General features: G+C 39.3%; 1 protein-coding gene across 4 annotated transcripts in view; it reads right to left on the bottom strand.

The window, feature by feature from the left end:
• tpst1 (tyrosylprotein sulfotransferase 1) overlaps positions 1–27,573 on the bottom strand; it is a 77,988-nt gene that overhangs the window by 37,919 nt on the left and 12,496 nt on the right. For all 4 annotated transcript variants that reach the window (XM_030152687.1, XM_030152688.1, XM_030152689.1 and 1 more), the window contains exon 2: positions 12,843–13,878. In XM_030152687.1, the coding sequence (XP_030008547.1) occupies positions 12,843–13,699 (857 nt within the window). In that variant the 5' untranslated portion in view covers positions 13,700–13,878. The remainder of the gene's footprint in view (positions 1–12,842; positions 13,879–27,573) is intronic.

The raw sequence follows: 27,573 nt of genomic DNA, 5'->3' as shown, positions 1-27,573 counted from the left end.
TTCTACAGCGGCTCAGAACAGACTTCTTCGTCACCTTTATTCTGTTTCATGGCTGGTGGCTTTGAGCGTTAAGGTGCATTACTATCACCTATGGCTGAGTGTGGATCAAAGTTAATATTCCTAGAATGACCGGCTTCCACGACCCACCTCAGAGAACCTCCATCGACCAGACAGTCCGGGCGGCCAGTTTCTCCACACTGCAGGTTTGAGCTTGAATTTTTTATGTATAGATATATAGATTAAACAATTAAGTTAGTTTGACAACATCCAGCAAATTCATGGACAGTGACTTTTTGAGTTCCAACTTTAATCTGCATATTTTCAACACTGATCTTAAAACATTAAAATTAAAGACTGACTAAAGTTTGTTTTACACTGCCAAAAAGTAGAACGAGATGCAAGTCAGAAAACTGGTCCAAGTCAATCTACAAAGTCCTCAGGCTATGCCAAGACAGCTGATGTAGAAATCTCTGCAAATAAATGGAAGTTTGTCAAGACTCACTTTCTGATAGCATTTCAAATAAAATGATCATGTGTACATACATTACTCCCTATATGTTATTTGTCACTGAGATAATAATAATTCTGATTTATTGGATTAAATCACATCTAAAGAGAAGGTACAGTATTTCACTGCCTTTAGGGCTGCACTAAAGTTAAACAATTCTGTGACAACATGGCATAAATCACATCTGATATTATCAGTATGGGGTTACCTGTGTGCCCTAGGGGATGATCCTTGGATTATTTCCGCATAACTTAAAACTATTTGCATTTGAACAGTTAGGTTCAAATGAAAAGAATTTGGACAGATATTAAAGTCTTTCTAAATGCTTAGTTGTGGGGAAAAAAATATGACATAAAATGGGAGAAATAAAGAGCTAAATGGGGACAACTTATCCATTATACATTCATTCAAGTTACATATTAGTATATTTGAAGAGTAGCTGAAAATGACGAAGCTGCAATCCATAAAGGTAAAAAGTTACATAAGAATTGTGGATTTTATTTTCTTGTGTTTGTTTATTAGCATCCCAGTTAGCTTTCAACAGCAGCAATTCTTCCATCCAGAAATCTAACACAGTGAAGCAACACACATATTCCCACTAGTCTTAATAATATAGTGCCTTAACAAATTATGATGCACATCTACTGTAACCAAATGATTTCAAAACTAAAAACCCCTTCTGCAAAAAAACCAGGTCAAGATAAAAAAAAAAAAAAAAAAATCAAAAGCTAAGGGGGCGGGAGATTATAGGTGAAACTTCATCCTGCTGCTTTTCGAATGTTTTCCTTTCTTTTTAAATATAAATCGTTTTGTTGTTTGGTTTTAATGTTACAACCGAAATAAACAAACAAACAAAGCAGCAAAGAAAGATTCCCTGACTTCGGTGCCTGGTACAGTTAAGCTCTAAAAACACTAGATCCTGCTTTTCCCATGATGCATCTTATCACAAAACAAATTTGTTCTTTGTGCTGGATATGATAAGCAAACAGATTTTCCTGTAAAACTAAATCAAGAAAAATAGGACTGCACCTTTAACATCTGAATCATTCTTATTAGTAGGGAGGAAACCGTAAGTAAAAAAAGAAAAACACACACACACAATTTGCTTCTCTCTGCTTTTAACTGTGATGTGACAGAAACCCTCTCTGCCCGTCACATGACCACTTCCCTTCAAGCTGATGCTCTTAATGGTCTCCAGCTCGTCAATTATTCATCAGCGGGCCTCCTTTACCCAAGGTGGTGTTCTGTATCACCAACAGCTAATAAGAGCCAATCAGATAGAGACATCCAGATCACAAATAGGATGCAGAGTCAGGTTGGAGGGGTGGAGCAGCTCCCTGCTCTGGGATAAGTAATGGAGTGAGTCTCTCAGCTAGGCGAGGTCTCCACTAAATCAAGGCCAGGTAATTGATGTTAATGCTAAGACAAGGTCCCGCTCTGGGGCCTGGCTGCCCGCTGATCCAGATTCTCATATAGATAGAGACCTGAAGCTGTGGGATGGTAGAGAGCTGGTGGTTGCGGTGCACAAGAGGCATTTTCCACCAGGTGTCATGGGGGTTGACTTTAATGCACTGTGGCCAGACTACTTGAGGGGGGGGGGCAAAATGTTCATGATGGTAAGAGGTAACTGTGCTGCCCCGAAGGCTACTTGTAGCTGGGCTCCTCTTACAGAAAACTGTTATCAGGACACATTAAGAGGAAAGGTAGGACTGTAGACAAAAGACAGGAGAAGCAGACCACCGACCTGTGTGCTGTGGTGACTAAAAACCCTTGGGCAACTTTGGCCTACAGCTTTTAACATGGTACACATATGGCCCTGTTAACTTTGACACTGCAGCTTCGGAAGCATTTGAAACAACTTTAATATACAGGGTGTCCCATAAGTCTCCATACATAGGAAAATAAACGTTTCTTGACATAAACCATTTTTATTCATATAATATGCTCTATATGACTGCCATTTTGTCAGGAACACATTTCACCGCGTGTCCTCCACTGCTGAAGAACTATAAAGAAGAAATATAAAGAAATACATGTTAGAACCATATATGTGTGGAATGTATTATGTCTCCTATGTATGGAGACTTATGGGACACCCCGTATATTGGCTCAGTTTTAACTTCTTCCATTTGCTCTCCTTTCCTTTTTGTTTTTGTTTTTTTATACCTATGACAGCCTTGAATTCAAACACTCCAAAAGGTAATATAAAAAACAAAAAATAGGACCAATGGCCCTGTAGTTTACCGGCCAATTTAAAAGCTTTGGGAAATGTATCCAGATGCCATTTATTATCACCCAGTTCTGTGTATTTATTCTATTACAGAAATAGCCCATGTTTTGGTCATATTCCAATCAGATCTGTAAAAAATTCAAATTCCAACTTGACATCATTGATACTGATTTATTGGGTCAATCCACTTCGTATGTCTTATAACGGGAAAAATTTTCAAAGTCACACCAAATCCAGAATCAGATCCGGATCCAAATAATTTCAATCCCTTGTGTTGACATCATCATACAGAAGCTGTATACCAAGTTTGAAGTCAATCAGAACTGGAGTTTGGGAGAAGAAGACGATTGAAATTTTTTCCCCTTAAGAGCCCATGTTAAATTTTCTGTAAGTTCCTGGATCCAGAAGAAGATCCTGATCAGCATGTGGACATTATGTTTTGGTCATCTCCCCATCAGGGCAGGACTGTAGAAATTTTCACTGGATATCATTTATATTTACTGAGTTATTGCATCCATCCACTTCCTATCTCTTATAATGGGGAAATTTTTCAAAGTGGCACCAAATCCAGAATCAGATCCAGACCCAAATAATTTCACTAACTTTTGTTGACATCATCATAAAGAAGCTGTATACCGAGTTTGAAGTCAATAGGAATTGTAGTTTCGGAGAAGAAGACAATTGAAAGTTTTGTAACGGACGACAGACGCCGCCGGACGCCGCATGACGACAATAGTTTACTGCCTGTTGGCCGGTAAGCTAAAGAGTAAGTGGAGCTTACCGATACCTCCAGCCATCGCAAAACACTTTGCACCTCCTGCTCACTGATACAAGGCCTATCCAGGGTGTCCATTTTAGATGACACAACATAAAGATAGCCTGACTGAATTAGGGATGTAACGATTACCAGTATAATAATAAACTGCGGTAAAATTCCAGACAGTTAGCATTACTGTTTCAAATTCTAACTATTAAATCATGGCACTTTGAAAAACTCCCGGTGATACTGCTCATTTCCTGAAGAAGCAGCAGCACTCCAGGCGCACATGTGCACTTTGCAATGTTTGGCCTCTGAAACATGGTGGAAGGCACCCGGACACATAGTCCTGCACTGGTCCACTTGTCCAAACCCGCACCCGCCCATACCTGCAAAGCTGAGTACCACAAACCAACCCGCTACCCGCATTTTTAAAAAAAATAGGACCAATGGCCCTGTAGCTTACCGGCCAAATTAAAAGCTTTGAAATTTTTTCCCCATAACAGCCCATGTTAAATTTTCCGTAAGTTCCCGGATCCAGAAGAAGATCCTGATCAGCATGTGGACATTATGTTTTGGTCATCTCCCCATCAGGGCTGGACTGGAGACATTTACACTGGAGATCATTTATATTTACTGAGTTATTGCATCCATCCACTTCCTATCGCTTATAATGGGGAAATTTTTCAAAGTTACACCAAATCCAGAATCAGATCCAGATCCAAATAATTTCACTAACTTTTGTTGACATCATCATAAAGAAGCTGTATACCGAGTTTGAAGTCAATCAGATTTGTAGTTTTGGAGAAGAAGACGATTGAAATTTTTGTAACAGACGACAGACAAGGACGACGACCGATGCCGCATGACAACAATAGTTTACGGCCTGTCGACCAGTAAGCTAAAAACAGTCTAATCTACACCCACCCGTACATTAGACCCGACCCATGATTAAACACATTGTCTACACAGTAACTTTTAAGGACTTTTTGGCTAAACCGCACACCATCAATGAATCTCTAATATATGCTGCTCAATCTCGTCTGTGGCCGGATGTAAACAGAGGTGAGGCTCACTTCACTATAAAACAAAACAGCTGTGGCTCAACCAAGGTGAAACTAGATGATCATCATCATTAAATGTCCTGAAAATTATTTTCATCCATGAATCTTTTTTTATTTTTTCATTTCCATGCCTACTACCCACCTGCATTTCATTAAATTTTACCCATGCCCATACCTGCGAAAATGCTTTTTTTACCTGTCCCCGCATGTTCTTGCAGGTTACCTGTTGGGTACCCATGGGTACCCGACCTGGTGCAAGACTCTGGCCACACGGACAGCACTCTGGAGTTTTTCCCCCGCTAAAAGGAACCAAGTCAGAAGTTTAGACGTATTTTGGATTTTTGAGGATGCTGAGGTGACACTAACTGAAGATGGTCAATCAGTCTGCAGAAAATGGAGAAAAAAAGTCTCCGTGAAGGGGGGCAGCACTTCACACACAAATAGTAGTGTTGCTTTTATATGCACATTTGATTTCATAAATAAGGTACATGAAACACTGAAAGTGTTCTTTCTGTACCAGTTCTTAAATCTGTAAGACTAGATCTAGTCTTGAGTGCTTAGTGTAAAGAAAAGTACTCTTGGTTCTTATCTACAATCTGCACAAAATGCAGTTACCTCTTATGGCCATAAGGTGCCATCTTTAATGCACATTTGTATGTTTGATGTTAACATGTTAATATTTTAATGTTTCTGCCAACAGAAAGTACATTATGCATGTTATTTTATTTGTTTTTTTTTTGTTTGTTTCAAAATAAAACTTGGTTAAATTATTTCAGTGTGTGTATTAGTACTTTTTGAACATTTTGAGCACATTTCAACAATATTGCAACAATAATGGTAACCATGATAATTTTGGTCACAATAACTGTGATATGAAATTTCATGTTGTTACATCTCTAGCCTGAATTAATGTTAGTATTTAATGTGGCTTTGTAGTCCATTCTGATGAAAACCAGTGGTCAAACCTAAGCTAGTAATAAAGAGATGTGGCTTTGAATTATAAGCCACTGAGGCTGAAGACTGTGGAGGTTAAAACTGTACACTGCTCATTCCATTAATTTACACATGAAGAAAACCAATCAGTACAATTGTTTCCATACATTTTTTCAGGAAAAAGAACCTGGTAGGAATCACTAGCATCAAAGTGACACTCAGTGTTATGGAAATATCATGTTAGATTGTCGCTCAGTATAATGGAGCAGCAATCTAAGGGTAATCATACTGAGATCTGTTAGCTGTTACTGTTAACAGTAGCTTGTTTGATATGTAGACATGACAGACAATGCAGTGTCTCCATGCTTATCTCAGGTCAGCTCAAAGGGCTCTAGTGATGGTCCCTTTCATTAATATTTAATAAGAATCAATTTGTGTGGGGGCAATGTGCACTGAATGACCACAGATGTGCATCTGGATCGAAAACACTCTCACGTTGTCCGTCTCAAGCATCCTTGCATCCCACTGTAGCTCTAAGAACAAAGCTAATCATCTTTGTTCAAACATGCCCACTGAAGATGATTTTCCAGTGTTACCCATGACTGCTGGTACAAGAGATGAGAATGTGATGAGAGGCAAGGACACTGTGACCTTTCTGAGAACCTCAAGAGCCCTCACAATCCTACCATGACTGAAGAGCACTTGAGTCTCCATGTTACCTCAGTCAGAAACACAACAAATCTGACTGCAGGTTAAGGTAAACTTTAGAGTAATATACCCTTGTATCCTTAAGGATATCTCTATCTTTTATGCTGGTTTGTGTTGTTTCATCTCTGGTAACAAAAAAAAAGAAAACACTGATGAGAGTCTGTTTCAGTCTCTCAGTCAGACATACTTCTACTGAAGATGGCACTTTTCAGTAGTTACCTTGGAAATGTGGTACTGTGAACTGTAGATAGGGCTGGGCGATATGGAAAAAAATAATATCACTATATATTTTTTTTCATATCACACAATATCGATATGTATCACGATATAAATCAAATCACTATTTTTGTCAAGCTTAAATTTTCTGTTACTCATAAATTAGTTGTGAAGACATCAGAATGTTATTTTTGATTTAAATATAACTTTTCTGTAAGAGGTTGAACATGAAAGATGTGCTGAAGAACATTATAAAACTGTTTAAACAAACAGGCAAACAATACATCCTTTAGTGACAGACTATATAGGCCCATTTAAATACAGAGATGTACCTCATATTACATTTCTGCTCATCTGTGTATGACATTTGGCTAATCCAAGTGGTATAGTGTGTGCAGAAGGGGTTCATGGGTGTGTGAGATAAATCTGGTGCCATTTCACTGAGTAAAAGCAAAGTTATTGAATTTTAAATATGTCGAAATTTTCCGATTAGCACTTTGCAGACGGTCCTTAAACTAGCGCTCACTAACTGGCTCCACATTGGAGGCAATGCTGTCTACTGATCATTAAGGAGCGTTTGTTTGGATAAAAACAGCATTGTAGTAACCTCTCTGTGTTACCAAAGCCGCATAGAGCCATCATTGGTGTCTCAATGATTATTGACCGATGATCTATTGAGCCGTGAAGTGCGAATCCGTAAATGTCTTGTCAATTTTACTGCGTTGAGTGTTTGCGTTCTGCACATAGGCTACATGTGTATCCATATTGTATTGAAAGGCCCGAAACCAAACGGTTCGCACCCTACTTGTCAGTAACCAGGTCACCCGAGTTGTTGGTCACATTTCCTCCTGAGGGAACACTCATTATCTCCCACGGCAGTCCAAGCATTAGCATGTGTGCTACAGCTGCTCTTACACCTGTGCTGTGTGTGTCAACCTAATTTGACGTAGCTCTAGTATGATTGGTTCAGTGTGGCGCTACTTAATTATGATTGGCTGTTCTTATGTCTCTCAAAACAAGAACAAATAAATTCTATCGAAATTGTATCGAGCATGTCTCATATTTCTATTGAGGAAGAGTTATATCGTGATATATATTGTTATCGTTTTATCACCCAGCCCTAACTAAAGAGTAGTCAAATTAAAGCAAAGTGATCTCTGCAAGATGCACAGATACACTGGCCATCACATCGGTCTTGTTGACTGACATTGGCAAGTTCATCTGTCATGTCAAAATAAAGGTTATTTAATAAATTTGTAGCCTAACTATTCAGATATTTTACAAAGAAGGGGTCATCCATTGCGATAATAAAAGTCAAGGCACCTCTCCATCTGAGTCAGCTGTAAAATCTATATAAAGTAGTTATCAAGTATGCAAAGATTACAATAGAAATAGAACACTAAAGTCATTGGATGCACCTTTGAATCTTTGGCACAAGTCAATCAGTCATCATCTATTGCATACATCAAGTGATGAAACATCAAGTGACCAAACTCCGCCCCTCTCTCAGTGTTTCAGATGCAGAAAAGCTTGTCCACACCTTTGTCTCCTAGGGATGTAACGATTACTGGTATAATGATAAACCACGGTAAAATTTCTGACGGTTAGTATTAGCGTTTAAATTCTAATTATCATGATAACCGTGTTCAATTACCGCACTTTGAAAATCACAGTGATGCTCATTTCCTGGAGAAGCAGCAACCCAGTGACTGACCTCCAGAGGAACTGGACCATATGACACTGTTGTGGTTTGTCTGTCACTCACCAGGAGTGAACCACTGACCAGTCTGGATCAGATCAGCCTAATGTTTTAAAATCCTCATTCTTTCAGAATATTAACATTTGTTCATTAAACAGTTCAGGAAAATATGACTGTGTTTCACTTTCTGTTTGTGTGTGTACAATAGTGTATATGTGTGACATTGTGAAGGATGTGATCTAGAAAATAGTCAAACGAACTCCACTATGACCTGTCCAACTACTTTTTTTCCCATTCAAAAACCACTCAGGAATCAATAGGAGAATTGATACAGAATTGGACTGGTAAGCAGAATGGACAATGGCATTGATATTGATAAAATCCTATTAATTCCCACCCCTGTTGCAGATATCTCTTATGGCAATAAGGTGCCATCTTTAATGTACATTTGTATGTTTGATGTTTACATGTTAATATTTTAATGTTTCTGCCAACAGAAAGTACATTGTGTGTGTTATTTTATTTATTTTATTTTTTTTAATACAACTTGGTTACATTATTTCAGTGTGTGTATAAGTAGTTTTTGAACATTTTGAACACATTACAACAATACCGCGATAATAATGATAACCTTAATAATTTTGGACACAATAACCGTGATATGAAATTTTCTTATCGTTACACCCCTAGTCTCCTCAAAGCTGCTACTACTGTAATGCCCTTCTTTATGGGATCCCCAAAAAACAGCTGCAAAAACTTCAGTACATTCAAAACAGTGCTGCCAGAATCCTCAAATGGACCCATAAAAAAGAACATATCACTCCCATCCTCCATAACCTCCACTGGCTACCAATCCCCTACAGAATTACTTATAAGACCGCCCTGATCACCTTCAAGTGCCTCCATAATAACGCCTACCTATAATATATAATAATAAGGCCTATAATAATGCCTAATAAGCGACTACCTCAAAGACCTCCTCACCCCTCACACCTCCACCTGTAGTCTCCGGCCCCACAGCACCAACCTCCTCCTCCCCCCCAGAACTAAACTTTGGATCATGGGAGACCGGGCCTTCTCCTCTGCCATCCCCCGTATCTGGAACTCCCCCCTTGACCACCTCAGAGCTCCTCAGTCACTGGACTCCTTCAAAAAGGGGCTAAAAACATTCCCGTTCAGACAGGCTTTTAGTGGGCCACCATGATGCTCTGTTTTATTCGCCTAGTCTTTTATTCCTGATACAGTATTTTTATTTTTTATTTCTTTGTTTTTTATTGGACTATCTTTTCTCTGTAGCACTTTGAGATTCTGCTGAATGAAAAGTGCTTTATAAATGCAATTTATTATTCATATTATTATTATTATTATTATTATTATTATTATTATTATTATTATTATTAGTGATGACAGTAGTTGTTCTGTGATCCAACATAGTCACATGTAATTTCATGAGGTAATACACAAAGATGTGATGTTTGTGCAGTCTGGTTGTTTCAACAACTTTGATGGATTCAGCTCTGATAAAAAAGAACCAAAAGACTGAAAAGACTACACTGATCTCAAATACAAATGCTGAAAAATAATGAAATCATCTTTGGGATTACATGCATTTAAAAGCAAGACTTCACAAGATTTGTGGTAAAAGAGGATCTGGTACAGTTGTCTGACTCATTCACTGGCCCCTCTCTCTTCCCATGACCTCATCAGCAACTAAAAAAAGTAAAAGAAAAAGAGTAGAGCATGGTAACCACTTCCAGATCAGAGGTCAAATAAATAGCGTCATTGTCTGTTCTTGAGGGCTTTTTTCCTTTAAAAAAATAAAACAGGTTTAAATTTTTGTCAGTCTCCTCTTAATGCAGTGTTAGCGTAGGGTTAGAAGGAATATGCTTCCACCACAGCACTGACAGCCCCATGTGTCAGCAAATATCAATAGTGCATGAGCACCCTGAGAGACTGACCCAGAGCTCTGAGGTCAAACTAAAAACAAACAAAAAAAACAAAACCAAGAACCCCCCCCCCCCCCCCCCCCCCCCCAAAAAAAAAACATGTGCCACTCAAAGAAAACAAAAAACAGGTAAAAGTACACTTTATTCTAATAAAAGTACCAATACCACACTGTCAAAATAGTCCACTTCAAGTAACATTTCTGCATTCAAAACTTAGTTAAAGTGTAAAAATTATCAGCAATTTATTATATCTGATGTTTAATTCATTTTAAAGCTGCATTCATGTGTTTGTTGAATCTTCCTGTTTAACATGTTAAAGGTTGAGTGCATTTGAACTACTACTGGCTATTACTAGTAATCTAATCTACAACAATTCATCATATTCTATAAGATCGTCATGTTTGTAGTGTCTCCGTCCATAAAGCTACCTTTTTTAATGAGCTCACAAAAACAGGGCTTTTTTCAGTCTCATGATGATGCATTTTCTAGGGAATCCTAGGGGTTTTCAAAGAGTTTATCTTAAAGGTTCAATCTTTCAGATAACAGTAGGTAGTGTTGCTGTAAAAGAGCAGAAAATAAAAATTACCTAGAAATCAGTGTTCAAGTTTTTAATGCATTCATTGGGAGTAAAAGAGCAATTAATTGTTGGGTATTTTTTACATAAGTTAGACTAACAGGGAAGACAATTTTCTCAACAATCCCTCAGTTCACTACTAACATAGAAAGTCAACTTATTTGGAGACAAGAAGGAACTAATACTGTCAGACAAATGCACTTACGGAATAAAAATTTGCCTCTGAGGTGCTGTGGAGTAGAAGTACACTGTTGTCCATAAAGTTGTAACAAAATAGTTTTACCTCCAAATAGGAATTAAAAGAGGGATGTGTCTGAAAACAAAATTATTCTAAGTTTATGGGGAACAGTGTACATATAAATAAACAAAAGACAGAAATACTTCAGTAAACTACCTTAAATTCCTCAATTTCCCAAGGGCTATGATCAAAGGATCAATAAAGTTCTATCTAATCTAATCTAATCTAATCTAATCTAATCTAATCTAATCAACATTGGAAAACGGGGAAAATTGGACTGACAGCTGGAGGGAGGCGATCCCACCTCAACTCAAACTACAGAGGAAGTAAAAGGAGTTCATGAAGTAAAGGCAAAAGCATTCAGAGCAGAACTGAATGAATGGTTGGTCTTGTTAATAAAAGCCACGAGTGTTCTCTTATGCAGATAATAACAAAACATGACCCAAATGTCTACAGAAGATATAGAGTGTGTTCTGGTGCTACGTGGCAGGAAAAGGGTGGTAGGAAAAGAGGTCAGGCAGGCAGCAGGCAAGGAATGGGGTTGCACCCCTTCAGCGTTTCCTCAATGACTTCCAGAGGCCAACTCTGAAATCACTGAAACCAAAACAACTCTGACACCAGGCCGGGCCATTAGGAAAGCCTGCTTACAGTACAGTAGTGCAGACATAATGTCACATGTTTTAAGTCACTAATGAATAGGTTCCACATTATGTCCTGCAGTACGGTGTTTAATTTCCAAATGAAATGAAATGATGGAAAGTCTGCAGGCTTTGTAAAAACAGGTGAAGGGTGTATTTCAGAGCCAGAGGTGCCTGCTCCTGTTAAAGCCCTGTGGGAGCTGAGGTTAAATAGAAAGTGATATCTATGACTTGACACTTCGCTTACCTACATGTCATTTTTCTCCATGTTAATAGCCTATCCATATTCCCCCCCCAGCTAAGTAGTTAAAAGCTAAGTAGACGTGGGCATGTCTGAACTCATATCTATTGCGCTGGGAATGTGATATATAGCAGGCCCAGCTTTCCATGTGCAGCTTGTGGGCCTGGCACAAATCACTTCTTACAACACTACACACACAACACACACACACAAATATTTATCAAACCACAATTACCTCAGCAATGAGCTATTTAATGAATCACTGGTTGTAGAGGAGGCATCTTGTAAAAATGAAGCCTATGCAGATACTGCTGCCTCATTATCAAGGAGAACAGGAACAAATGTGTCACTACAGGGACGGCAAACAGCCTCCGGAAACTGCATTCCAGTGTCCAAAATGCCAACGGGAAAAAGAACAATGGCGTTTACGCTGTGATGTGATAGTGGCTCAAAGTGGTACTAAGCCCCACTGTTAAGTGTTGGAGGTATGTTAATGGATTCTACAGTCAGTTTTAACATACAGTAGACCACACAAGGTCACTGACATCCATTTTACAAGACCACCCACATTAAAACAAAGAACAGGACAGTTCAGTTTAAACTAAATCCATAAATTGATACTTAAAAGTCACCACATAAGCCTATGCTGTAGTGACATGAATGATTTCCACCTAAATGACTGAATGGAGGGATCAAAGACAGGGAATGGTCAAAGGGATGTTTCACTGTTTGGCTGACACAATTACAATAACTACAGCTCACAATAAAAGTGAAAGAAACTAAAACTCTAAATTCAATCTGGTCATGCTAAGGAAACTTATTTCCAACAAACTGCAAAATATTTTCAGTGGCGTACAATCTAAACTACTGAAAAAAGACAGCAAGACAGTCTTTTAATAATATGACTACATCAGTAATTAGAGGATGTTATTTCAGGGTTGATGCTGAGTATTATTTATCCAAGAAACCAAAAACAATATGCTGTACATTTGGTGTAAAATCTTAAAATATGAATGTATTAATACATTTTAATATATAGAATTTCTAAGGCTTGGAGTTGGGAATGGAAATAGGGAATAGTTGCTCTTACTTGGAAAGAGACACTCCTCCAGCTTTTCCAATGAGCTCCTCATGATGGAGGACAGCATCATTCCAAGGAATGTCAAGGAATTTCAGCAGTGTCCTCATCCATTTCTCAGGATGGAGGACCAACTGTTCATAGTGCACAGGCAGACATTTGTCAGCCACCTCCAGGCACTGAGTGTACATAGTCTCTATGGCCCGATTCCACTTGGTCAGGCAGTCCCGGTAGCTGCCTAAGTCAAACCCAGCGATGGTCACCTTCCGAGAGATCATTGAGTGAACGGACGCCCGACCGTCACGAATCATAAGCACAAACTTGGCACGGGGGAAGATCTTGGCCAGGTAGGAAAGCGACTTCAGCGCAAAAGGGTCCTTGTTACAAAGGAAATTGGCTGGCTCGCCATGTTTGACAATGATTTCCAGCAGGAAGGCCTGCATGGCGGCGTCCAGCACCTCATCTGTCACACCAGCCTCGTCCAAGCGCATCTTCTCTCGGCCAGAGCGGCTCCACATCTGCTTCATAGCTAGTATACGAGGTATGACACGGGTTTCTTCACCACAACGCACCTCAGGGTGGGCGTCCAGCATTGCTCGCATTAGTGTGGTCCCACTGCGGGGCACGCCACCGATGAAGATGAGTGGCATGTCTTTGCTGTAAACAAAAGGCGTGCTGAGATTCTGCCCTGTCCGTAAAGTGGTCCGCATGCTGCCACCAATAGCCGACAGAGGCAGGATCCCACCCGGCTGGCTGCGCTCCTCGATGCGATGGTGGCACTCCATGGCGTGGCGGCCCAGGTAGAAGACCGTGACCGAGCTGACGACCAGACAGGCCACCAGCAAGTTCTGTTTTAGCTTGCCAATCATGTTGAGGGCCACAGTCGGTACAGGACAGTATCACCACAGGGGAAATTTAGGGGGAGGGATGGGAAAAAGGATCTGAAGGGTAATTAAGGTTCCCGCCCTTTATGGTCGTTTGCTGGGAACCAGGCATGGATCAAGCTCCCTGGTGCACAGCAGTCGTTGAGTCCCCAGCTCCATGAGGCCTGAAATAAGAAACAAAAGAGAGCGTTAGACCTGTGTAACTCACAGCACTTAAATAAATAAACAAGTGGTGCCAGGCACAATAAACCCCGCCCCTTGCAGGTATTTCACCCATTATAAGCAAATGGGAAGATTTTTTTAAAAAGTCATATAAAATGTTTTACTTTGACCTACCTTTCCCAAAATGTAATGACATCTATTTTGGGTCACTGGCAATCTACAAACCCAATCTGGTATGAACTGAACCAATAGTTTTGCTGCTAAAGTGTTAACAAACAAACAAACAGAACCAAAAACAATACCCCTTGCCTCCCCTTTGGGTGGGGTAATAAATAATATCTCTGAGAACTGAATATGTAATGGTTCCAGAGGATAATGCAGTTAACTCAACATATAATTAAAGGTTTGAAACACCTTTTAAGAAAATATCACTGTGAAATAACATTAATATTAAGAGTGAAAGAACTGTTCAACTAACTGCTGTTCTGGTGATTTTTCACATTACCCAGTAGTATAATTAATCCCATTTTTGACTCTTGCTTGTTTGGTAACAGTGGAAAGGTAAAATTTTATTTATTTCATGAGAACAGAACAGAGAACTGGACAGCATCATTGCAGTGCAAATCCTGAGTATCGCCATGTTTTTCTCTACTAATCCTATTTGTACTGGTGAGGTCTTTTGAGATGAAGTTCAGAAGACCAGAGATGGAGAGAGACACACATTTTTCTGAAGAGTGCCCTTTCAGTTCTTTCTTTAACTGGATTTGTGTTTTGGGTCCAGTATAGTTGCACCTTGCATTCAGATCAATAAAGGCATTCTTTTCTCTTCTCTCAGCCATACTGTGGGCAATTCATTATTCTCACTCAGTGTCTTGTCTCCTGCTCTTCCTAAAATTGCGTACATTTGGTCACTTGTTAACTTTTTTAACATTTACTATTTAGTGAAACGGTGCACTCGTTTCAACCGAACAGTTTCGGTTTGGGGCTTCAGTACAACATGGAGGTGTACCAAATGAATATATGTAGCCAATGTGAAGAATGCAAACACTCGCCTTAAGTTTCCACACGAACCTTGAAGTGGAATGCACACAGTATGAGCAGGGTGGCCACAAGTGGAACCCAAGTGCAATATTTGATATTCTCGACGGACATCTAAGCAGTGCATGCACCATACACAATACACATGCTGAATGTGAACCAGCATGGCAGCTCAGAGCAGCGTCACAGGAGTTGGAAGACCCTCCGTCTTCTCTAAGGTCTCCAATTAGGGAGCATTTCAGATTCCCTGTCAGTTATGTCAATGGAGAGAGACAAATTGACAAAACAAGAGCGCTGAGTTCTATAAGACACTGGCATTGTTTCGTGAAGATCGGTTATATTTAAAGTTGTTTTTTTTTTAATGAAATGGGTCTCTTTCACTGTACCAAAAATATGTCGAAAATGTGTCAAACCGAAGGTCCCTGTACCGAAAACGTACCAAACCAAAATTTTTCTGTACCGTTACACCTCTGTTACTATTAGTAGCTCACATACATATCACATACTGGTTACACCTGATCATCCATCAGTGTAAAATTAACAGCAAAGCTCATGCAAAAGAGCTCAGACAGCTGTTCACGTCCCAAATGTGAAAACAGCTTGGCTACTGATGTAGATGCTCCACTGTCATTATTTTGCAAATCAAAACATCTGAGATTAAATCACATATAAAAGCCCACATCTGTCATCAAGAGCAATCGCCACATTGTATGAGCGGTCTTCTGATTTCAGGCCGATATTTTGATGTAACTGTACTTCACAGAGAGCCCCCTTAACTGCTTTAAACACAACTATGACAATGAAGCTGCCATCACAAACAGTAAATTAAGTCACAGATGTTTCATGGAGAGTTAGAACAAAGATCTCAAACCTCTCTTAAAGATAAATGACTAAAGCACTTTACTGACAAGAGACTGAAAGTAAAACAACAAATCTATCCATTCTAACAAAGAAGCTTTAATTTTCATCTGGTTAAACATCACTCCAGCTACGATTCTCTGGCAGTACATATATCACCCATGACATTCAGCCTTTAGCCTCTAATTTCTGACACTGGCGTGCACACATCTTATCCTGTACATAGAGCAATCTGTACTTGAAAAAAGTACATACACATCCCGCACATAAAGCCGACACACCACAGTGGGCTGGCTGACAGCTTTTCCTCTGCTGTCAGGAAGTAAGAAGCTGCTGGCTTAGGACAGCTTATTTGTTGAAAGGTTTTTGCTGTGATTTCCAGCCACAGTCATCCTCTTGGCTGAGAGAGCAAAGGCTGAAGGACAAGAGGAACCACAGCAGGTCAAACCACATGTTCAGACTAGCCAAAGTTTCTTTAACCTGACCTGAATGAAAAATGTCAGGAGCATCGGTGGGTGACACGTCATCCACGACGTTATTACATCCTGACCTTCACTGACCAAGGACTGCAACCTCATTCCGAGTCCTTCAAATATTAAGTACACTTTAGTGCATTACAGCTACTGCCCACACTAAATAAATCCAACAGCTTACTGTATACAAGATCTCAGACTCATTTTCACCAATAAATATACCAATTCAGAATCCATGGTCTGATGTTTTTATCGGAGAATGATAGATTAACCTGCCAAACCGATTAACAGGTGCCAATAAGGACTGGCAGAGTGTGGTTCAGTGGCCAATGGCTAATATTTGTCACTATTTATCTTGAGCTTGATGTTCAATGAGAATGATTAACTGATTCATTAATTACCCAACCCCCCCAAAGGGAGGGCAAGGGGTATTGTTTGTTTCTTTCTTTCTTTGTTAACACTCTAGCAGCAAAACTATTAAATGACTATTGAATGACCATTGAATTCATACCAAATTGGGTTTATATATTGCCAGCGACCAAGAACAGAACTGATTACATTTTAGGAAAAGTAGGTCAAAGGTCCAATTTTTTAATGAATTTTTAAAAACTTTTTTTTTCTCCAAATACTTATGATGGACGAAATTTCAAATGTCTATAAAGACATCAATTTTGTTTCAATTTACTTCAAACTTGGCACATTGATATGCTGACATCAGCACATGCATAGACATGATGACATCAGCTGGATCGATGCCAAAATAAGCTACAATGCATGCGAGGGCCAGGGTTTGCTGTGCCTGGCACCACTTGAGGTTTTTAGATCAACAGCCTTCTAGTTTCTAATTAAGACAAAAATAGCTAACTACCAACAGTGTCATAGTTGTTTTCAGGAGGTAGTGACATCAGCAAATTGATCAGCTATATGTTTTTGCTATTAGAACTCATAGTGATTAATATAATACAATATATTTAAAAACCATTGGTTGACCTCTAGTTTTTGTGAATTAAAAGTATGTAGTAAGATGACATAAAGCCTGTAGTGAAAGTGTTATTGCACAAATTATGACAAACAAATGCACTATGAAGTAGGCTAATAGCACAGATCTACAAAGAAATGCAGTCACCAGGACAAGCAAGGCAACAGCTTTAGTTTAATTATAAACATCACACTAGGTCAGCTGTCATTAACTGACAGTAACTATGTGACTTAAATTGACATTACAGCTAAAATTTGCAGATAGTGTATTAGTGTGTTGTCTTGTGAAGTTCTCACAAAAACTTGTGTATGCAGGATCATTCAAAGTATACTGTTTTAGTGATTCAGAACTCTTAAAACAGAGTAACACCAAAAACATCACAAGTTTCAGCTATCAGACAAACAGGGTAATGTCTTTTCATACCAATAAAGGGGATGAAATCATTAGAATACAATTACTTTTTCACAATTTCTGTGTGTTTATTAAAAATAAAGAAAAAAACTGTTGTGGTGCCAATACAAGTATCATCAGATATCCAACTTCAGGTATTGCAATTGCATCTCTACTGTATGAGTCCATTTACAGTAGACACACAACTGTCTATCATGACTATTCATCTACTTGATGAAACATAATTCCAGTCGCACAAAACAAATGTTCTGGTCATAATTCTGTCACAAAATCACGGAGGGCAAATTGCCAAGAATTCAATATGTGTCACATGAATTCCCTTCAGGTTCTGTGGCACTGTCCACACAACAAAGTCATACCGTTGCTCACCCTAGAACAGACTGACTGAAGCAACCCCAGATCATGACACTGCCCACACAGGTTTGTACAGTAGGCACTAGGCATGATGGGTAATCATTTTATCCACCTCTCTTCTCACCCTGATGCACCCATCACTCTGGAACAGGGTCAATCTGGACTCATCAGACCATATGACCTTTTTCCATTGAAACACAACACATTACACTGCAGTAATGTAAGGAGTTAAAACCAGGTAGAGACTTATTTGGCTAGGCTGTGTGTAATGTAACTTTACTTATAAGGCTTTACCTTTGACTCTTAACCACGAAGAGTCAACTGAATCCAGTCACTTTACTTAGTCTCCTGTCTTCACATCCATCATCTTGAGCCTGATGAATCTAACAGACACTGTCAGCATTGTTCTGCAGCAGGAAACAGCAGAGACTTTAGCATGACTGTATGATATGCTGGTGTTTTTCAAAGTAGAACGATGAACTCAGTGCAGTTTGTTTTGGTGTCTAAGACAAAGCTTAGGACCATCTTGGGCCATGTGCTGCACAATGATGCAAGACGCTGTCACCTTCTTTTACTAACTTCCTTGTTCTAGCTCATTAACTTTTAATTACTGACTTTGTTCCATCTTAGCAAACACAGATCTACTGAGAGGCATTTAATGTTCTGGGAGCAACTGGAGATACATGGAGATTCTTGAATAGCTATGTTTAGAAATGCTTTTCTGTCTAGAAAAGCCAAGTGCTTGTTTGGCAGGCAACGTCAGCTGCTGACAAAGGCAAAAATCATCCATTTCCATCACTGCACTGAGGAAAAAACTCACTGACTAAATGTTCAGACGGGAGTATGGAAATCTAAATAAGCAACTAAAACATGGCAAGTGACTAATCCTTCAAATATCTGTACAATGTAGGTTTGGAGAGTGGTGGCACCAAAGAAAATCAAGAAGGATTTACTAAAATTGCTTTTATGGAACATTTACATCCTTCACCATCCCTAGTAGCCAACATGAGAATTCAGTGGTTGGCTAGGTAATTTGTTTGCATTTAAGATGCTGAATGCTAAATATAATTCAATGTTAAAAAAAGAAAAAAAATCATATACATGACCCAGTCACAGTCACACTGCTGTAGACAGACTGATCAGTCACCAGCCTTTACTTATACTAGATAACTCGGTGTTTCCTGTGGATCAAGCGGTTTGGAGTAGGACAATGTGAAAAAGATGGGGGGGTGGAAAAATAACCATGATGACTTTATCCTGTGTGCTGAGAAATCCACATTAACATGCAGACATCTATTTTATCATGAAGGAGTGGCTTTAACGCTTTCTTTTATTTGACATTTCAGCCATTAGTTTAAAATGTGTTACATTTTAAAGTCTGTGGTGAATTTTGAGGAACAGCGAAACAACATGCAGACAGATGTCATTTTAGCCATTTCCTATCAAGTTAGTATTAGCTTCATAAGCTATGGCTGTGTAAAATAATAAATGCTCTGATATCTACATTGCCGGGAGCAGAACCACACCCTGACTGGGACAGGCCAAGGAGAGGACAGTGAAGCTACCATAATAATGAATGACAGTCAGTATGGATTTTTAAACATTTTTTCATTAGGCCAACACACTGTAAAAGGACACTAGTGCAGCCATATCTAGGGCTCCAAATAAAAGATCAAATGTTGTCTTGTTCAGTGTGAATGCAAGCATATGTACATATCAACCTAAACTTTCTGTTTAAAGTTCCTGATCAGTTCATCTTGATCAACCTTGCAAGGTGAACATCTTTAAAATTACTACAAATAAACTCCTGCCAATATCCAAATGAGCAGAATGATGACTGCATTTACATGGAGAAGGAAATGTTAGACAACACTGAGTCAGTCTCCATATGCTAAATGCTACACAAAGATATTACAATTAGGGCTGCAGCTATTGATTCTTTTTGAAGTCAAGTATTCTACCAAATATTTCAGCGATTAATTGAGGAAATTTGATTTTTTTTTTTTTTTTTTTTAACGTAACATAACATAATAACAATACTATTGCAGCTGCAGATGGGTCTGACAGGGGGCAGTTTAGAAGAACTGGGCATTTCTGACTGTGCATCACTACCTGGCACAATGAAGTGAGATTTCAGGATGGACAAGGTTCATGAGGGGGACGGATCTCCAGGAGCGGGGAGATGCCATGCACTCCCCCCTCCACTATTTTCCTGTGGCCACCGGGGTGATTGCAGGACCCACCCTATATACTGTGGCCTGGATCAGGAACCTGGAGGATGTTTTTAACTTCTGTCTCACTGACAAGATAGTCCAGATGACCGTGGACTACACAAACCTCCAGGGAAAAGGCTCCGTCCGGGACCGGACCGATACCAACCCCACATATGTGCGCATATTTGGGCCTCCTCCTGCTGGCGGGGGTGTACTGCTCCCACAACGAGGCAACCCGCAGCATGTGGGACAAACAGACTGTGTTTCGCTCCACCATGCCTAGGGCTGAGCGATATGGAAAAAAAATCATACCACGGTAATTTTTTTTTCATATTCAGATGATATTGATATGCATCACAATATAAATCAAATCACTATTTTTGTCAAGCTTAAATTTTCTGTTAAGTTATAAGTTATTTGTGAAGACATCAGAAAGTTATTTTTCATTTAAATATGATTTATGTACTGTCAGAGGTTGAACATGACAGATGTGCTGAAGAACATTATACAACCGTTTCAGATAAATAAAACAGGTACATATATTTAAAAATAAACTAAAAGTCTGACCAACAGGAAAAAGCTTTCAAATTTTAAAAGAGAACACAAACAAAACAGACCATCTTCATGAAACAATGCTGGGGGTATACGCGGGGGTGCTTTCCTTAACTGCTGTAACTGGCGTAAAGGCGCAAGTGAAACTAAAGGAAAGCTGAGTGTTTGCATTCTTCACATAGGCTACATGTACTCATTTGGTACACCTCTGTATTGTATTGAAGGCCACGAACCGAAATGGTTTGCACCCTACTTGTCAGTAACCCAGTCGCCCAAGTTCTTGGTCACATTTTCTCCTGAGGGAACGCTCTTTATCTCCCGCTGCAGCCCAAACATTAGTGTGTGTGCTGCGGCTGGCTATTATGCCCGTGCTGTGTGCATCAGCCTAACTTGACGTGGCTCTAGATTGGTTCAGTGTGGTGCTACTTAATTATGATTGGCTGTTCTTACGTCTGCCGAAACATAGACAAATTCTATTGAAATTGTTTCGAGCATGTCTCATATTTCTATGCAGGAAAAGTTATTTCACAATTTACATTGTTACTGTTTTATCTGCCCTAACCATACCCCAAAAGGCATTATAACCCATCAGCCCCATGATGTGGTTCAATGACCGCCTATCCCGGTCTCGGTCCTGGCATCACAGCGCGGACAAGCCGGCAGACTTCAGACAGGTGGACAGGTGTGGACAGGGGGACTCCCCCCCGACATTCAACCTCAGCCATGACACCTGTGTGGATGAACAGCTGGTTCCACACTGGGGCCGCTGCTCATTCCTCAGATTCACCTGAAAGGTGTCTGTCCGAGTGTGCCGCTTTGGTGTGTGTGCCGAAGCAGAGGAGGAACGTGCCTGTCCCGGGTACCTAGCACTGGGACCCTGCGGTGAACAGCAGTCCAAGCTGGAGCTGCTTAACAAAATTAATAATTAAACAAATACTCGAGGCAAAAAAACATGATTTGAGGATTTTTGTACTCAAATTACTTGAGTACTCATTGCAGCTCTAATTACAATGTATGAACGGTAATTTAATGAGGCAGTTTTGGTGTCAGGAAAATAGAGAGCTAATTGAAGATAAGAAGTAATGTATAAGTATGTGTTAATAAATGAAATGGATAATGAGTGCATCATGTTGTAAAGCCTATGGGATGAATGCAGTCCAGATACAGGTACACTGTATGTGAATATGCTCAGGTTTGGACAGGTCAGATCAATGCATCACTCTGCCATCTGTTTCCCATCTGACGCCATGTTGCCAGCTACTTCTCAGTGGGTTGCTGGTGGCCTAATGGGCCAAGTGGCTTTCTCTGGTTTTAAACAAACATTGTGGATTGTTAATTCGTAGCAATACAAGTCAGGAGCATTTCACAACAAAACATTACAGCTAATTCCTTGCATTAGCCACCCAGTGAGTGAGGGAGCTCATGCAGGACTAAGCTCCAGATAAATGCTTCAAATGTTTCCTCTGTGCTTTGACTCAAGAATTTAGACAATGTGTAAATGCTGTACTTACACTGCTGCATTTGACAATGCTTATTTCTCTCCTTTTCAATAGCTGGCTTTTGTCTTTTTCTCTCAGCACGCCTACACAATCTCACATCCTTGTGTCTTCTCCTTGGTGATTCAGCGTCAAAGGGAGGGGGAAGCAACAAAGCCTGCTAGGCTGCCAACACCTTTAGTCTATTAGTGGGAAGAGAAGAGGGGCCTGCTGTTTCCACAAGGCCATCGTAACTGCCCTTAAAGGGAAAGTCCAGCCTCTGATTCACTATCATTCCATATAATCAGTCTGGAGGGTTGAGTGAATAGCAGGTAAGTCTTTGAGATTTCATAGAATATTCGGAATAAAACCTAAGAGCAACCACACATGACAAAGACAGATGAGCTGTTAAATAAAACATGATATACTACACTAAACACATGGTAAATTACATCAATGTGTACTGACCTAACAAAGAGTTCAACAGGAAATAAAAGGAAGCAAATAAGCTAAGTGAAATAGTGAGAATAACAGAGATGAGAGGTGTCAAACGAAGAGCTGGAGGGTGAGAGTGATAAAAGAGCACATCAAAACAGGAAGCAGGCAAGCCAAGGTGAAGGTAATCAGTAGTGGAGGACAAATTCAGATCTTTCACTTAACTGAAAATAGTACTGTGACACTATGAAAATACTCCACTACAAGAAAATGTTCTGCTTGAACTCATAATTAAGTACATGTGTAGAGAAAAATGTAGTTGGATTAATTTTACTACTGCATTCATGTGTGTGTGCATTTTACTGCTGTAAATGTTTAACGTTGAAGTACTTTCTGAACAGTTGGTACTTTAATCTCTAGCAATACATATATATTTTATAAGATCACATAGATCACATTTGTAGATGTGTGAAGTTCATGATAATAGAGGAGGTAACTGCTGAAATGGTGCAGACAGGATGTTATTTCAAACTATGGGTATTGGCAGTTGAATCTGACAGCTGATAATATTTACCTTCTAAACTGACTCTGAGGGAAGATGATAACTCGAGTAATAAAAATTGTAACTAAAATGCCCTGCATTTTTGTTGTTTATGGTTTTCAGATTCACTTTACAGATTTATGGCTCAGAAGACAAACTTAAGATGTTAAGTGTCAAAGACTTTTGTTCCCTAGTGACAAAATTAAGTTTCATTTAAGTTGGTAGCATCAGCTTTTTTCTGCTCCAAACTGTCATTACTATGTTGACTTACTATCAGTCAAAAATCCAAAAGGTTTTTTTATGGGTTTATTTAGCTTAAGGAGAACTCTCTCAATACATAAATCTGATCATCATTCAGTTCATCATAAAGATAAAAAAAAAAATAAAAATAAAAAAATCAACATCTTTACAGAGCTATAAAGTAAATATATTTTTTCCCCTGATAATGTAGTGGAGGCATAAAACAGCATAAAATTAAAACACAAAGTAAAAATACGCCAAATTTAAAGATGAGTACTTGAGTAAAATTACTTTGTATCATCAAGAAATAAATACTCTACAAGCACAAAAGTGACAATGTACATAGAAGTCGTCTGAGGTCTTATAAGATTGTCTCTTAAGATACGAACGGCTGCAACAAAAGCTAGTTGCTAAGTCAGGTGAAACTGTAAAGATTAGTTTAATTTCCAGCCTGAATTCTTCATCCCAAACTCATATTATGTCCAAGTGAATTCCTGCCAAGTTTATTGCCATTAACTGTTCAGCAATGATCCAAGCAGTCAATGTTTTCTTGGTTGAGTTGAATTTCTGGCAAAATTTTAAAGCCCACCTTTCCACAGTTCAGTCACCTTTATTCGCCTCTGTGGTTACCAAGACAACAGCGAACATGTTGGAGACAAGGAATCATATTTTCTGGTCTGAATCAGTAGCAGCGAGGAAGGTCAGGCTGTAGCAGATACATACTTGGCATATTCTGGTCATATGAAAATGAAAACACCAAATGCTTTCATAGCCTACATCAATTACCTAAACCCAGTGGGTATTGTGTGATAAAAATTCTTTAATCGTTATGCATATATTTATATTTAATATTTAAAAGACGAAAACACTGTTGTATGTATTCCCTCCAGAGGTGAGGCGTTAATGTTGGCTGGACTGAATAACAAACTGTGGTCCAGATTCAAAGCAGCATCATGTTACACCTTGCATTGAGGCTGAAATGTGTTTGTGTTAAATTAATTGAGGTTCCACTCTCCTGTTACTGATATTGTATCCTCCTCACAGCATATTTTTCCCATTGATCTGTTAGGGGAAGCAGCGGAGGCTGAGGCTGCTCTCTACGGAGCAACGGTGAAACCAAACCACATCGACACTTAATAATGAGGGCGGCCCAGCACCTCACCAAGCCCTGGAGTGAGAGGTCTATGTTACCAATGAGAAAAGCAAGACAGCACTATTCTCACCCTTCTATCATTTCTACCCAACAGTCATGGCTTTATTAGAATGCCTGTTTGGCTAGTTTGATTAAATGTTCCTACAATTAGTGGGGGAATAACCTCTAAGTCAGGCATTGGCACATGATTAATTTACTTTGGTCATTTTCCGCACACACAACTCAAACAGACAGTGCATCCTAACAGACATCTGACAAAATCACTATTGATACGAAACAGATTTTCAATGAAATAAAGGTGCAACGAATCCTCCAACCTGGTGCAATAACAAAAGCATTGATGTTTACATTAAGAACTGACCCCAAGCAGTTACATCTTCTACTTGTTATTTAAGATCATGCACAAGTGCTAATAAATGACTAATGGGGTTAAAACTCAAATTTTACTTAATTACTGGTATATAAAACATAAATTCAATTATCAATCTCTTGGTTATTATTAACTGATATCACATGATTCAAATGAATCAGAATTTCAAGTCTGAAGATTTTTAAGTCTTTGGGCGTTTTCACACAACGTACTTGAGTCCATACTAGGGATGCAAATTATCGATTAATTCATTAATCGTTAGTTGGTTGCCCTTGTCGATCGATTAACGATTAATTGATAAGCGGCGATTTTCCTGAGAACCTGAATTTCTTTTTCAATACGGTCTATAAGAATAAAAGCTAAATATTGTTTATATACTTCATGTCATATTCCTTGGTGATTGATTTTTTTGAACCATTGGATACAGTCAGTGTTTCCTGTGGAATTCATCTGTTGATGTGGCGGTGTGTAATGGGGGGTGCATGTGTGTGCGTTTCGCTGGGGGGTGGGTACTCACACGCGCGCTGTACAGCCGGGGGGTGCGTGCGTGTTGGTTGGTAACCACGCACGTGTGTGCGTCACTTTCCGTCCTACTTCTAACTATGGGGGTACGGTGCAGTCCGTGCCCCTGCAGAAGTGAAAGTGAAACTTTTCGCTCATTTATCTATTCCACCTCCTGAAGCTTCACAAATGCTCGACATACCTGTGGCCCGAATTAGGAGCCTGGAGGATGTTTTCAACTTCTGTCTCACTGACCGTGGACTAGACCAACCTCCAGGGAAAACGCCCCGATACCAACCCCGCATTTGTGCGTGTATTTATTCGGGGGTGCACCGCTCCCACAAACAGACCGCCGGTCTGTGTTTGGTTCCACCATGTCCATAAAGACATTCTAACTCATCAACGCCATGATCCAGTTCAGTGACCAGTTATCCCAGCCGCGACGTCGCAGCGCGGACAAACCGGCAGCCTTCAGACAGGTATGGACGGGCGGAAAAGGGCAATTAACCGACAATTAATAATTTAATCGAGCAAATTCTTATCGACAATTAATTGTTAGTCGATTGATTGTTTACATCCCTTGTTCACACCTTTCCCGCAGATGTTGCGTTCACATGCGCGGACCGTGGCCCATGCCTGAGTATGAATGGGTGTTTCAGGAGACAACAGGAGCGCCGTCTATGGTCTCGTGGTGATTAACCCATTTTTGTTGTCTGAGTGGTGATTAGGTCACTTACAAACTGGGGCACAGATCGCATTCACACTGCGACGTACCGTGTTGGAGTCCAGGCAGTCTGTAACCAGGGCTACCTTCTCAACTGAATTCAGGCACGATACTCGAGACCGGAACGGTTGCATTCACATGGATAAAATTAAGCAGACTTTGGGGTCCAGCGTACTCAGATATGGACTCGAGTACGCTGTGTGAAAACGCCCTTTGTTTTCTTCTTCATAGTAGAAGTCTAGTAACAATATTTGAACTAGGAAAAGGCTGATAGCTAATCAATCAGAAGCATTAGCCCTAAAAAGAAATTCTACACTGAGAGATAAAAGCTATTATTTTCCCTCTGAGTCAGGATGAAAAATCTATTATTGTGCAGATCAATCAATCCATCTCTAGCTGTTACAGAGTCGCTCTAACTTCAAACAATTTCTGGACACAGTCACTGTAAGCGTGTGACTTTTGTACAAGGAGTGACAGGAAGACAATGCTAATGTAACATTAGGTTCTGCAATTACTGGTTTCTATCCACTGAAACGTGAACAGATTTTTATTTTGTAACGTTAAAAAAGTGTTTTTGGAAAAGTGTATTTTACTACTTTTAAAAATCACAAACATGAGCAGATGTTGATGTTATGGATAATTTCAACTGATTGCTTTCTGGCGACATGAACTGAGGACAAAACATGATTGAAAAATACTCTTTGTTCACTAAAACTATATGCCACGTATAACTGAAGAAACATATTCATAATTAATATAATGCAAGATGCATGAACTTCAAATATGTCTTGAGTAACAAAGGTCTCCAGAGGAATAATCTCAATTTAGTGATTTGGATATTTTTTTTTATTTTTTATTTTACAATTCTCAAAAATTAAAACCTCTATTTATTGAATGAATTCTATACAATGCCCCACCCTACATTGTTCCTTCTGCAGCTGAGGTATATAAAAGCCGGGAATACTACTTGATAATAAATATGGTATTTGTTACTTTACAATATGTGAAATTTTAAACTCCACCAAATTAATCAATCAATCAATCAATCAAATTTTATTTATATAGTGCCAAATCATAACAAAAGTTATCTCATGACACTTTGCATATGAAGTTGGTCGAAACCAGACTCTAAGCCAATTTACAGAAACCCAACAGAATCCTCCAGGAGTAAACACCAGGATCCAAGCGATCACGAATTGGTGCATGATAGTCAGCTCTGTTTACAATCCTTATTGCTTTTTTTGTCATAAAAAACAGAGAAAAAAAAAATCAAACACCATCTATGAGAAACTCTTTCTTTTAAATAGAGTCAGAATGCCTTCCTTTGACTCTCACATCTTAAAGCCTTTGCAACATCATCTAATTGTCAAAACAAACTCT

Source organism: Sphaeramia orbicularis, chromosome 13 (genome assembly GCF_902148855.1).
Source record: "Sphaeramia orbicularis chromosome 13, fSphaOr1.1, whole genome shotgun sequence".
Classification (NCBI taxonomy): Eukaryota; Metazoa; Chordata; class Actinopteri; order Kurtiformes; family Apogonidae; genus Sphaeramia; species Sphaeramia orbicularis.
The sequence above is the reverse complement of the archived record's forward strand: the minus strand, read 5'-3'. Positions and strand labels throughout refer to the sequence as shown.